Here is a 12,261-nt window from a genome sequence, read left to right as displayed (position 1 = left end):
AGTCAATAAAAGCCGATATCTCGCCTAACGTCTCAGAGAGTTATTGATGGTGCATCAGACTTAATAGGATGAAGTCCTCCTGTTTCATGAGATGTATGTGTCCACTGTATTAGGTACAGGAGGTATGTTCATGGTGTTCTGCTGCTGTAGGAGTGTTCAGAGATGCTCTTCTGTTGTACTTCATGGTTACTTGTGTTACCGTCACCTTCTGGTCAGCTTGAACCAGTCTGGCCATTCTCCTCCGACTTGTCATTAGCAAGAAATAGAACTGCCTCTCTCTGGATGCAAACATGAGGAAATCTGCAGATTCAAGCAACACACACAAAATGCTGGTGGAACACAGCAGGCCAGGCAGCATCTATAGGGAGAAGTACAGCCGACTTTTCGGGCCGAGACCCTTCGTCAGGACTAACGGAAAAATGAGATAGTAAGAGATTTGAAAGTGGGAGGAGGAGGGGGAGATCTGAAATGATAGGAGAAGACAGGAGGGGGAGGGGTGAAGCTAAGAGCTGGGAAGTTGATTGGCAGAAGTTACAGAGAATTATATGTTGGACACGGAGGCTGGTGGGCTGCTCTCTGGATGTGTTCTCTTTTTGTACAATTCTCTGTAAATTCTAGAGATGTTGTGCATGAAAGTCCTAGGAGATCAGCCTTTTCTGAGATACACAAACCAGCCTGCTTGGCATCAACAATCATTCCGAGGTCAAAGTCACTCAGATCTCATACCATCCCCGTTCTGACGTTTGGTTTGAACAATAACTGAACCTCGTTGACCATGTCTGCATGCTTCTCTGCATTGAGCTGCTGATTAAACATTTGCATTAATGAGCAGGTGTACAGGTGTACTTAATAAAGTGACCACTGAGTGTAACTTCCTTTTATGTTTCAAAATTAGGCTTTATTCAAAATAAAAAATGTACAAAATTAAAAAATCTGCAAAACCATTTACAATATCGGACAGTACATTGCATAGAGTAAAATTTAAAGAGAGAGGGAAAGAACACAAACACAAGACAAACAGCATCATTTCCATGTCGCGACCTCCCCCACCCACCCACCCGTAGTAATACTCTTTGGAGGTGAGAGATGCTGATGGACACGTAGACAAGGGGGAAACACATGATTGGTTTTGGATCAATTTCCAGACAGCAGATTCCCGCAAATGCTTGACATGCAAATTTTATTTAAAATAAAAACTGGAATGTGTTGAACCCTACCTTTCACAAGTTCAAGGTTAAGTGATGTTAATAGTTAGCAAACTGCTTACTGTGGTATCAGGCAAAGTTTATTTGGCGTGAGTTTGGGCCTGTTGCAATGTCCTGGGAAGGCTCCCAGTTTGAGAGCACTGGGAAGCGAGAGTTGATCTTGCGTCAGTGCCGCCATTCCACGAGCTGCCAGCCATTCACGCCCTCTCCGGCGATGCAGAGTGACCTTGTCTAAACCACCACTGACTCCCTCCCTTCCAGCCCAGTCAAAGCTCAGACTCATTAGCAGACTCCTGGGAGTATTAGGCCCCCACTCTCTGGTGAAAGGGTTTCATCTAAAATTCCTGCTTTTAATTATTCATTCATGAGATGTGGGCTTTGCAGGCATTTGATTATTCATATTTAATATATTATTTATTCACTTAGCATGGCAATGGGTCTTTCTGGCTCAACGAGCCCGCCCTGCCTAATTACACCCATGTGACTCATTAACCTAATAACAGGAATGTCTTTCGGAATGTGGGAGGAAACCGGAGTTCCCGGAGGAAATGGGGAGAATGTGCAACCTCTTCATGGTCAGCGGCAGGAACTGAACCCACCCTCGCTGGCACTGTAATAGTGTCACTCTAACTGGCACTACTCTGCCACCCCTCCATAATTGTGTCACTGACACACAATCTCATCTGCACCACTTCCAATGAACAAATCCCTTTCCCCACGGTAAAAGTGTCTCATTTTCGTCGAAGTGTCGCTTTTCTTTTTGATCAGATATACTGGCTGTGTAAGTCTGGGATCTGCCACACAGCTCCAAAGCCTGGGTTCGATCCTGACCTCTGGTGCTGCCGGTGTGGAGTTTGCCGGTTCCCTCGGTGACGGTGTGGGTTTTCCCTCAGTGCTCTGGTTTCCTCGCATATCTCAAAGACGTGCAGACCGTATCTCAAAGACGTGAGTCAATTGGCTGCTACAAATTCCTGTAGTGTGTGGGTGAGTTGTGGAATCTGGGAGGAGCTGAAGGGAACACGGAGAACAAAATGGGATTAGTGTAAATAGCAACGCACACAGAATGCTAGCCAGGCAGCATCTACCGAAAAGAGAAACAGTCGATGTTACGGGCTGAGACTCTTCGTCAGGAGTCCTCGGGCCGAAACGTCAACTGTACTCCTTTCCATAGCTACTGCCTGGCCTGCTGAGTTCCTCCAGCATTCTGTGTGTGTTGCTTGGTTCTCTTGTTAGTGTAAACAGTGCTTGATGGTCGGCACAGACTCAGTGGGCTGAAGGGCTGTTCCTGTGCTGTATGACTCCGTTAGCTGTCTGCCAGTTATCACTGCTGTATGGGGGGACTACATCCTTGAGCATTTTTCAGCCAGCTAAGATCTGACCGAAATTGGCCCTCTGATCTAATCGAGGGGATTGCACAGCCTGTTCGAGTACAACAGTAGGGCAGGCCTGTCTGCAGAATTCACAACAATCTGAAGACACCTACCGGGTCAGGCAGCCTCCAGAATGAAACGGACAGTCAACATTTCGGATCCAGTCTCTTCCATCTGGACTGGATGAGTCATGACCAGAAATATCGACTGTCCATTTCCCTCGGCATTTGGTATGACTTCCTCCAGAGGGTGTTGCTCCTGATTCCAGTCTCCATGCTTTTGTTGAGGGTTGTGCATTTAGCTGAGGAATATGGAGGGGGCAGATCTAACATGGCTTAAACAGCACACTGTGCCTCGTGGTCTCACCTTTTCTTTGTATAACAGAGAGACCAGGCAATCAGCCCAACTGATCCATGAAGGTATCCATAACATCATGGACAACCACAAGGTACTCCTGCTCCTCCACACGACCCCTCTCCTAGATGTATCGATGTTCCCTTTCTCAGCACTCTCCGGTGAATGAGCTTCATTTAAAATCTTAACGTTTGATCCTTCACACTGGAGGTCGGCTTCACAGGCTGAGCTAGCCTTTAATTGCCCTTCCCGAGTCAGTCTTGAGGTGGAGCTGAGCTGTCTTATTGAACCACAGCAGTGCCTGAGGAGTGGGTTCATGTACAATTGTCAGGCAAGGAGTTCCGGGATTTAGACTCAGCGATGGTAAAGGATCAGCGATATGTTTCCGAATCAGGGTGGCATGTGGTTTGGTGGGCAACTTCCTCATGGTGGTTTCCTATGCCTTGTGCTTCTTCCTGGTAGAGGTGGCGGCTTTGGAAGGTCAGGGCTGAGTTGGCTTTAGGAAAGACTATCTCACACTTTCTGCATGTCCAAACTCTCCCGCCGCGGGGTGGTGGCTGGGTGGGGATTACATTTGATCAAACCACCTTGTTAAGTCAATGACCTGAATTAGATGTCCCCTTTCTGTACTGTAAGGTCTCGGCCCCAGCCCAGAGACCAGGGATCAATCCCCACCGCAGGGGTGTGTGTGTGTGTGTGTGTGTGTGTGTGTGTGTGTGTGTGTGTGTGTGTGTGTGTGTGTGTGTGTGTGTGTGTGTGTGTGTGTGTGTGTGTGTGTGTGTGTGTGTGTGTGTATATGTATATATATATATATATATATAGAGGCTGTACGTTCTTCCTATGATCCCATAAGTGTCCATTGAATACTCCAGTTTTGGGACACTTCTTAAGGATGTGCAGGTTGAGTGGTTAATTGCAAATTGTCGCACATATGTATAGGTGGGGTAGAATCTGTGGGGACTTGATGGGAACATGTGGAGAATAAAATGCATGAGGGTACGGTCAGTGTAAAAAAATGGGGGCCTGGCAGCTGGTGGGCAGTTTTCCAAATGTCCCGGAGGCTGGTGGGTCAGTTTTCCAAATGTCCCGGAGGCTGGTGGGTCAGTTTTCCAAATGTCCCAGAAGCTGGTGGGTCAGTTTTCCAAATGTCCCGGAGGCTGGTGGGTCAGTTTTCTAAATGTCCCAGAAGCTGGTGGGTCAGTTTTCCAAATGTCCCGGAGGCTGGTGGGTCAGTTTTCCAAATGTCCCGGAGGCTGGTGGGTCAGTTTTCTAAATGTCCCAGAAGCTGGTGGGTCAGTTTTCCAAATGTCCCAGAAGCTGGTGGGTCAGTTTTCCAAATGTCCCAGAAGCTGATGGGTCAGTTTTCCAAATGTCCTGGAGGCTGGTGGGTCAGTTTTCCAAATGTCCCAGAAGCTGGTGGGTCAGTTTTCCAAATGTCCCGGAGGCTGGTGGGTCAGTTTTCCAAATGTCCCAGAAGCTGGTGGGTCAGTTTTCCAAATGTCCCGGAGGCTGGTGGGTCAGTTTTCCAAATGTCCCAGAAGCTGATGGGTCAGTTTTCCAAATGTCCTGGAGGCTGGTGGGTCAGTTTTCCAAATGTCCCAGAAGCTGGTGGGTCAGTTTTCCAAATGTCCCGGAGGCTGGTGGGTCAGTTTTCCAAATGTCCCAGAAGCTGATGGGTCAGTTTTCCAAATGTCCTGGAGGCTGGTGGGTCAGTTTTCCAAATGTCCCAGAGGCTGGTGGGTCAGTTTTCCAAATGTCCCAGAAGCTGATGGGTCAGTTTTCCAAATGTCCTGGAGGCTGGTGGGTCAGTTTTCCAAATGTCCCAGAAGCTGGTGGGTCAGTTTTCCAAATGTCCCAGAGGCTGGTGGGTCAGTTTTCCAAATGTCCCAGAGGCTGGTGGGTCAGTTTTCCAAATGTCCCAGAAGCTGATGGGTCAGTTTTCCAAATGTCCTGGAGGCTGGTGGGTCAGTTTTCCAAATGTCCCAGAAGCTGGTGGGTCAGTTTTCCAAATGTCCCGGAGGCTGATGGGTCAGTTTTCCAAATGTCCCAGAAGCTGATGGGTCAGTTTTCCAAATGTCCCGGAAGCTGGTGGGTCAGTTTTCCAAATGTCCCGGAGGCTGGTGGGTCAGTTTTTTGAATGACCCGGAGGCTGGTGGGTCAGTTTTCCCAGTGACCTGGTGTCTGGTGGGTCAGTTTTTTGAATGACCCGGAGGCTGGTGGGCAAGTTTTCCCAGTGACCTGGTGTCTGGTGGGTCAGTTTTTTAAATGACCCGGAGGCTGGTGGGTCAGTTTTCCCAGTGACCTGGTGTCTGGTGGGTCAGTTTTTTGAATGACCCGGAGGCTGGTGGGTCAGTTTTTCCAGTGACCTGGTGTCTGGTGGGTCAGTTTTCCAAATGTCCCGGAGGCTGGTGGGTCAGTTTTTTGAATGACCCGGAGGCTGGTGGGTCAGTTTTCCCAGTGACCTGGTGTCTGGTGGGTCAGTTTTTTGAATGACCCGTAGGCTGGTGGGTTAGTTTTCCCAGTGACCTGGTGTCTGGTGGGTCAGTTTTTTGAATGGTGGGCAAGTTTTCCATATGACTTAGTTTCATGCTGTGTATTTCTATCTCTAAGGAAACAAGTCTCGTCTGTCTCTCTTGGCAGGAGCTTCTTCCTGGTTCAGGGATAGCTCGGGTGCTTGTTTCTGCACATTCTCCTTAGTCCTGTATAATTGCTATGGGGAATGTCCCATTTATTTATTTGCTGGCCAATCTCTCACTGGCCTTGACATACATAGAGAGCAGCCTTCTTAAACCACTGACGTTCATGCCGTGACAGTTCTTTCCCAATGTTTCGGGAGAGGGTCTTACTGGATTGAGTCCATCATCAATGAAAGGAATATGCACAGCTTCCTCTTAGGACTGTGTTGGGGAGGTGCTGGAACCTGCAGGAGGTGACATTGTCTGCTGCCCTTGTCATCTTGTTGGTAGAGGTTTCGGGTTCAGGACTGTCTGCCAGAATAGCCTGTGCAAGTCACTACTGTGCGCTCTGCATTGTTGGTAGTGGGAGGGAGTGTTTAGAGTGAGTGATGAGCAAGCAGGTAATACGCTGTTAGATAGACGCATTAGTATGCAGAAAATAGAGGGACATGGATCTTGTACAGGCAGAAGAGTTTAATTGTAGGCAGAAGGAATTGTGTCACTTTTATTTTGAATTGTTGCTGCTCACAAGTTGGAAGACGTGTAGTTCGGGTGGTTGATGACCAGGTTCAGTTGCTCGCCAATCCTACAATCTATTTGCAAACCTTTCGTGACCATATGAGGAGACCATAACAGTGCACTGTTCACTATGTTCTATCAAACTGATGACATCTCCTTGTATGGTGATGAAACCATGACTATCCATATCCCTTTGCTTCAGAATGAGGTATAAGACCCAAGTCTCTGATTTTTCCCTCCAGGTTCAGGCTGCAGACTCAGAGAGACAGAAGACAGAGAGAAGCTGGGGAAAGAAGAAAGCATTGAACACCACATTGAAATCATGGCCTCTGCTCACTATTTCCCTTCGGGAGGAGGTACAGAAGCATAGGTCCCTCGCAACCAGCTTCGGGAACATTTATCACCCTACAACCATTGGAGCTGCTTGAACGAGTCGCCTTTTTTGAAGGTGCCTCAGATGTCATGCCACTATATCTACAGTGATGAAGTGCATTGAGAGGCTGGTTATGGCTAGAATGAACTCCTGGCTCAGCAAGGACCTGAACCCCTGCAATTTGCCCATCACCTCAATATGTCAATGGCCGATGGGATCTCACACAGCCTTGGATCACCTGGACAATGCAAGTACCTATGTCAGGATACTGTTTATTGACTACAGGTCAGCATTTAACACCATCGTTCCTATAGTTCTAATCAAAAAGCTTCACTGTATCTCCCTATGGGCCTCTGTACATCCCTCTGCAACTGGATCCTCGACTTCCTAAACAGAAGATCACAACCTGTGTAATTCGGAAACAACATCTCCACCTCACTGGCAGTTAGCACTGCTGCACCTCAGGGATGTCAGCTCAGCCCACTGCTCTGCTCTCTCTACACCCATGACACTAAGCTAGACAAAGCTCAAATGCCATCTATGAACTTGCTGATGCCACAACTATTGTTGGCAGAATTTCAGATGGTGGCGAGAGGGCGTACAGGAGCAAGGCCTTTCAGCTCGCTGAGTGGTGTTGCAACAATAACCTTACATTCAACGTCAATAAGGCCGAAGAACCCATTGTGGACTTCAGAATGGGTAAGACAAAGGGACACACACCAGTTCTCACAGAGGGATCAGAAGTGGAAAGAATGAGCAATTTTAAGTTCCTGGGTTTCAATATCTCTGAGGATCTAACCTGGATCCAACGTATTGATGCAGCCACAAAGATGGCACCACAGTGGCTACACTTCATTAGAAGTTTGAGAAGATTTGGTATGTTACCAAAAGCACTTGTAAATCTCTACGGATGTACCACGGAGAGCATTCTAACCGGCTGCATCACCATTTGGTATGGAGGTGGGTGGGTTGGCTAATGCTCAGGATTAAAGTCAGCTGCAGAGAGTTGTAAATTTAGTCAGCTCCATCATGAGCACCAGCCTCATAGTATCTAGGACATCTTCAAAGAGTGGTGCCTCAAAAAGATGACGTCCATCAGTAGGAACCCTTATCACCCAGGACATTCCCTCTTCTCATTGTTACCGGCAGGAAGGAGGTACAAAATCATAAAAGCACACCCTCAGCGATTCAGGATCAGCTCTTCCCCCTCTGCCATACGATTTCTGAATGGACATGGATTTTATGAACACTACCTCACTACTTTTTACTTTTTGCACTACTTATTTGTTAGCTATGTAACATATGGTATACTTACTGCAATTCACTTTTTTTCTCTCTATCATGTAAGAAAGTTAATGTAATAGTGTATATGGTAGTATAGACATAGTTTGATAGATGTATTTTGATCTTTGAACTTTGCTGAAACATCCTCTGTCAATTAGTAGCCATAAATCAATATGGCTGAGTGACCAGCTATAAAAGGCAGTGGGAGATAGTCCAGGAGAGCTGTTGGCTTGCTGTGATTACCTCCTCTCCCTGGTGCCGCTGTCCAGACAGTGGGTGCTAGCTATAACCATGAGGTGGTGGGCCGTCCTGGTTTCGCTCTGCATGGTCATCCAAGGCACAGAGCAAAGCACATCGTAAGTCAATTGCCTTCCACCTTCCTCCGATGCACCATATGTTGTAAGGCTGGCTTTACTATTAGTCCCAGTGGATAACTTGCTGAGTAATAACAGTGTGTTTGAGGGTGAGTGTATGCATTTGAGTGTGGGTATGAGTGCATGAGTGTGAATGTCTGTGACTAACTGTGTTTGTGTGTGAGAGTATGCTTCAGTGTGAATTTGCATGTGAGTATGAATGTGCGTAGCTGAGTCTGGATGTGTGAGAATGTGTCTGTATGAATATTTATGAGTGTGAATGATGTTAACATTTATGTTCTCTTTCAGTGTCATTGTGTCTGAGTGTAAATATGCATGAGAATGTGCAAATATGTGCATTTGAGTCTGAATGTGTTGTGTTTGAGTGTGAATATATGTGAACATGAATGTTCCTGGATATTGTTGGGCTTGAAATTCTGCCCTGTGTTCGTTTAGGAAGAGAGACAACTAACACCGGAATATTACAAAACGTGGCTTTATTGCAGAATTCGTAACTGGCACAGCGAATCCACGGAGTCGCTGGAGAAGGCGTTCTGTTTTCCCCTTACAATCTGCTCTTATTTATACCCCTTTTCCCCCCAGCACAACCCCGCTACATATTAGGTAATATCGGGCACTTGTGTCCATCTTATTGGCCCGCAGCCATATGCTCACGAGTTACCTGTTTCTTTTGTTTACTGAATCGCGTGACACTAATAGTATCGGTGTAGCGGGGTCCCCAGTTTCGCTCCCCCCTCCCTCGCATCCCGGCCTCCTAACATTATGTGTGTTACGTGAGCCACTCCTGACCTGTAATGGCAGTCTCGAATTAACCCCAACACTCCCTCCCTTGGCCTCCCAGAGGCCACATCCCTTACAATCTTTTCCGCGGCTGCCGGGATCAGGCAGAGAGGTGAGCGTCCCCCGGCACTCTTTGGCGTGTCCTCCCTATTTGCTTATCCTGATTTGTCCGACCTAGGGTCACAAAATATGGGTAGGGGTTCCCTAAACATCCGCAATTTTTACAAGTAGCATGCAACATTTATAGAAAACTTATTCAAGAACAGATTCACAATCCCCCCCTTGCCATGGTCCATTTCAGTCCGTGTCCTCCCATAGCGCGTCCGCTTTCCGGGAGGGCCGTGTCCTCCCGTTCCACCGGGAACAAGGGTGCCTGGTACGCCGGTGGAGGTCCATTCTTTCCAGTCAAGGCTCGATCTATAGTCCGGATGACTAGGGTCCTAATACAGGGTATGCAACAACAACCACACGTGATAAAGATAGCAATTTAAATAGACAGTCCTAGAGCCGACTGTCCCAGAAACGCTCCCCACTTGCCAGAGATCTTATTTAGCCAGTAGAAAATGATGCCAGTTATTGTCCCCCTCCCTTCTTACCTTTTAATGCCCTGTTGGAGACCTCGGCGACAGGATATGGACCATGCCACCGTTTTCCGTTCCAGGTGAGCTTCCCTGGGCCTCGGAGGAACACTTCCACTCCTACCTTGATGGTGTCCGACCCCTGCGGCTGCTCACTGTTAGATTATTGAACTCGCACAGTTATCAATTTTACCATATTTCTAAAAACTCTCATATACTGTTACTCAACACACCAATGTCTGAGTTTTGGTAACTCGAAATTGAAGTGCTCCATGGCTCCCTAGTACACAGCGAGGATCAAATGTGGGACGGTCGCCTTTCAAAACCTGACCTTCGCGTGGGAGATTTCTCCTCTTAACAACCAGTCTAAGGTAGGCGCCGTCATTATCCCCGTGTACTACGGTGCCCGCAACACTTTTCTCCTCACTCCTGAGACTTTTATGCCCATCGTGGGCGGCGGGTACCCTCACTCAGAAGACTTTTCCACGGGCGGAGAATCTTCCTAAAAACAGATAAGAGTTAGTACTTACCAGTCACGATTCTGCACCGGGAATGATCTCTCCCAGGGTAATTTGGGGTTGGTGAGGATCCGTCAGCAGACAAGATCTAACTCAGTGATTTAACTATCTAGTGGAAGTCTTTGATATAACAGGCACTTCCTGACCTTAGTCGAGCTTGCGGCCGCAAGTTGTCTGCTGTCGGACCCGCCAGCCTGTGTTGTCTCTCCCTCCCCACGTCGGGGTCACCAAATGTTGGGCTTGAAATTCTGCCCTGTGTTCGTTTAGGAAGAGAGACAACTAACACCGGAATATTACAAAACGTGGCTTTATTGCAGAATTCGTAACTGGCACAGCGAATCCACGGAGTCGCTGGAGAAGGCGTTCTGTTTTCCCCTTACAATCTGCTCTTATTTATACCCCTTTTCCCCCCAGCACAACCCCGCTACATATTAGGTAATATCGGGCACTTGTGTCCATCTTATTGGCCCGCAGCCATATGCTCACGAGTTACCTGTTTCTTTTGTTTACTGAATCGCGTGACACTAATAGTATCGGTGTAGCGGGGTCCCCAGTTTCGCTCCCCCCTCCCTCGCATCCCGGCCTCCTAACATTATGTGTGTTACGTGAGCCACTCCTGACCTGTAATGGCAGTCTCGAATTAACCCCAACAATATGTATGTGCGAATGTGTGAATATGTATATCTGAGCATGCTTAAGTGTGTATGTGTGTGTGTGCGGCCATGAATGCGAACACGTGTGTCTGTGTGTTCAAGTGTGAATGTTTGTGCATGCATTTACTTGGGTGTGCATGCATATTTGATTGTGAATATTCATAATCATGCATGTTTCAGTGAGAATGTGAGAGTGAATATTTGTGATCATGTGCATTTGAGTGTGAATATCTGTGAGCATGTGTGTTTGAGTGTGAATATTTGTCTTCATGTTTGTTTAAGTCTAGATTAGAGTGTGAGTGTGAATGTGTGCATTTAAGTCTGCATGTGCGCAGGTGTGAACATATGTGTTTGAGAGTGATTGGGTGTGTCAGAGTGAATGTGTTTACTTAAGTCTGAATGTGCATGTGTTCGAATATGATTGTGCGCATGTGCACAGAATTATGTGTCTCAGTTTCATTCCATTCTGCTTCCTGCCCCCAGCTATTTAATCACTGCACCCAACATAATTCACGTTGGGGTGAAGGAGAGCATCACCGTCCAGCTGGACGGACTAGATCACCCTGTGAACATCCGGGTTTATTTGCTTGATACGATATCACAGAAAAAAATTTCAGAAACCGTGGAGTTCGCTCTATCAGCGGAGAATAAATACCAACAGAAAAATGATATTATTGTAAGTACTGTACCACCACAGTGGCGGAAGATTTAGAATGGCAAATGGCCTACCATTAGTTACTGTAGAATAACGTTTTTGTCGCTATGACATTGCTCCACAGGAGATGACCAGTGAATAAAATTAGATACTGTTTTGGAAATTTCACTGAGCTAGTCGGTATCGGTAGTGAAGGCTTTTTGCTGACAGAAGTCTGAATCTATGGTTACATATCTGTCAGGGTTATGAAATAGCTTGGAGACGTGATATTAGTGATTAAAGTTAGCAACAAAGCTGTATAGATTTAGCAATGGAAAACAACCACGTGGACCATATTATTCTCTCTGTCCATACCACTCTCTAAGAACATAGAACAGTACAGCTCAAGAACTGGCCTTTTGGCCCATGATGTTATGAGAAACTAATTAAACAAGTAATTAAATGCCTAACCAAACTAATCCCATTCTGCCTAAAAAATGTCCTTATCCCTCCATAATCTGTACGTTCATTTGCCTATCTGAGAGTCCTTAAACACTTCCATTGTATTTGCCTCCACACAACTCCTGGCAGAGCATTCTAAGCACCCACCACTCTATAAAATATCTTGCCCTACACAACTCCTTTGAACTTACCCCTCTCACCTTAAATGCATGGCCCCTGGTGTTAGACATTTTTGCTGTAAAGCTTTTTAACTTTTATGCTGTCTTTGACTTCTTTGTCAGCCACGATTGCCTCATTCTCCCTTCAGAATACTTCTTCTTTAGGATGAACCAATCCTGTGCCTTCTGCGTTACTTCCAGAAACTCCAGCCATTGCTTCTCTACCATCAGCCCTGCTCATGTCACCTTCCAGTCAGCTTGGCCAGCTCCTCTCCAATGCCTCTGGTTCTAGCCACACTCTCTCTGAAACTGCAGGGTGAACTC

At 46.8% G+C, this 12,261-nt stretch overlaps 1 protein-coding gene and 1 long non-coding RNA gene across 3 annotated transcripts in view; one reads left to right on the top strand and one right to left on the bottom strand.

Moving 5' to 3' along the window:
• The first annotated feature begins 8,010 nt into the window (after positions 1-8,010).
• Positions 8,011-12,261, top strand: part of LOC140716971 (complement C4-like) — a 128,260-nt gene continuing 124,009 nt past the window's right edge. For both annotated transcript variants that reach the window (XM_073030173.1, XM_073030181.1), the window contains exons 1-2: positions 8,011-8,136; positions 11,167-11,359. In XM_073030173.1, coding sequence (XP_072886274.1) covers positions 8,072-8,136; positions 11,167-11,359 — 258 coding nt within the window. In that variant the 5' untranslated portion in view covers positions 8,011-8,071. The remainder of the gene's footprint in view (positions 8,137-11,166; positions 11,360-12,261) is intronic.
• On the bottom strand, positions 8,614-10,679 carry LOC140716966 (uncharacterized). Its single transcript, XR_012096398.1, has 2 exons — positions 9,531-10,679; positions 8,614-9,374 (listed from the first exon to the last, which is right to left on the bottom strand). It is a non-coding gene; the product is annotated as an uncharacterized lncRNA (long non-coding RNA).

Source organism: Hemitrygon akajei, chromosome 2 (assembly GCF_048418815.1).
Source record: "Hemitrygon akajei chromosome 2, sHemAka1.3, whole genome shotgun sequence".
Classification (NCBI taxonomy): Eukaryota; Metazoa; Chordata; class Chondrichthyes; order Myliobatiformes; family Dasyatidae; genus Hemitrygon; species Hemitrygon akajei.
The sequence above is the reverse complement of the archived record's forward strand: the minus strand, read 5'-3'. Positions and strand labels throughout refer to the sequence as shown.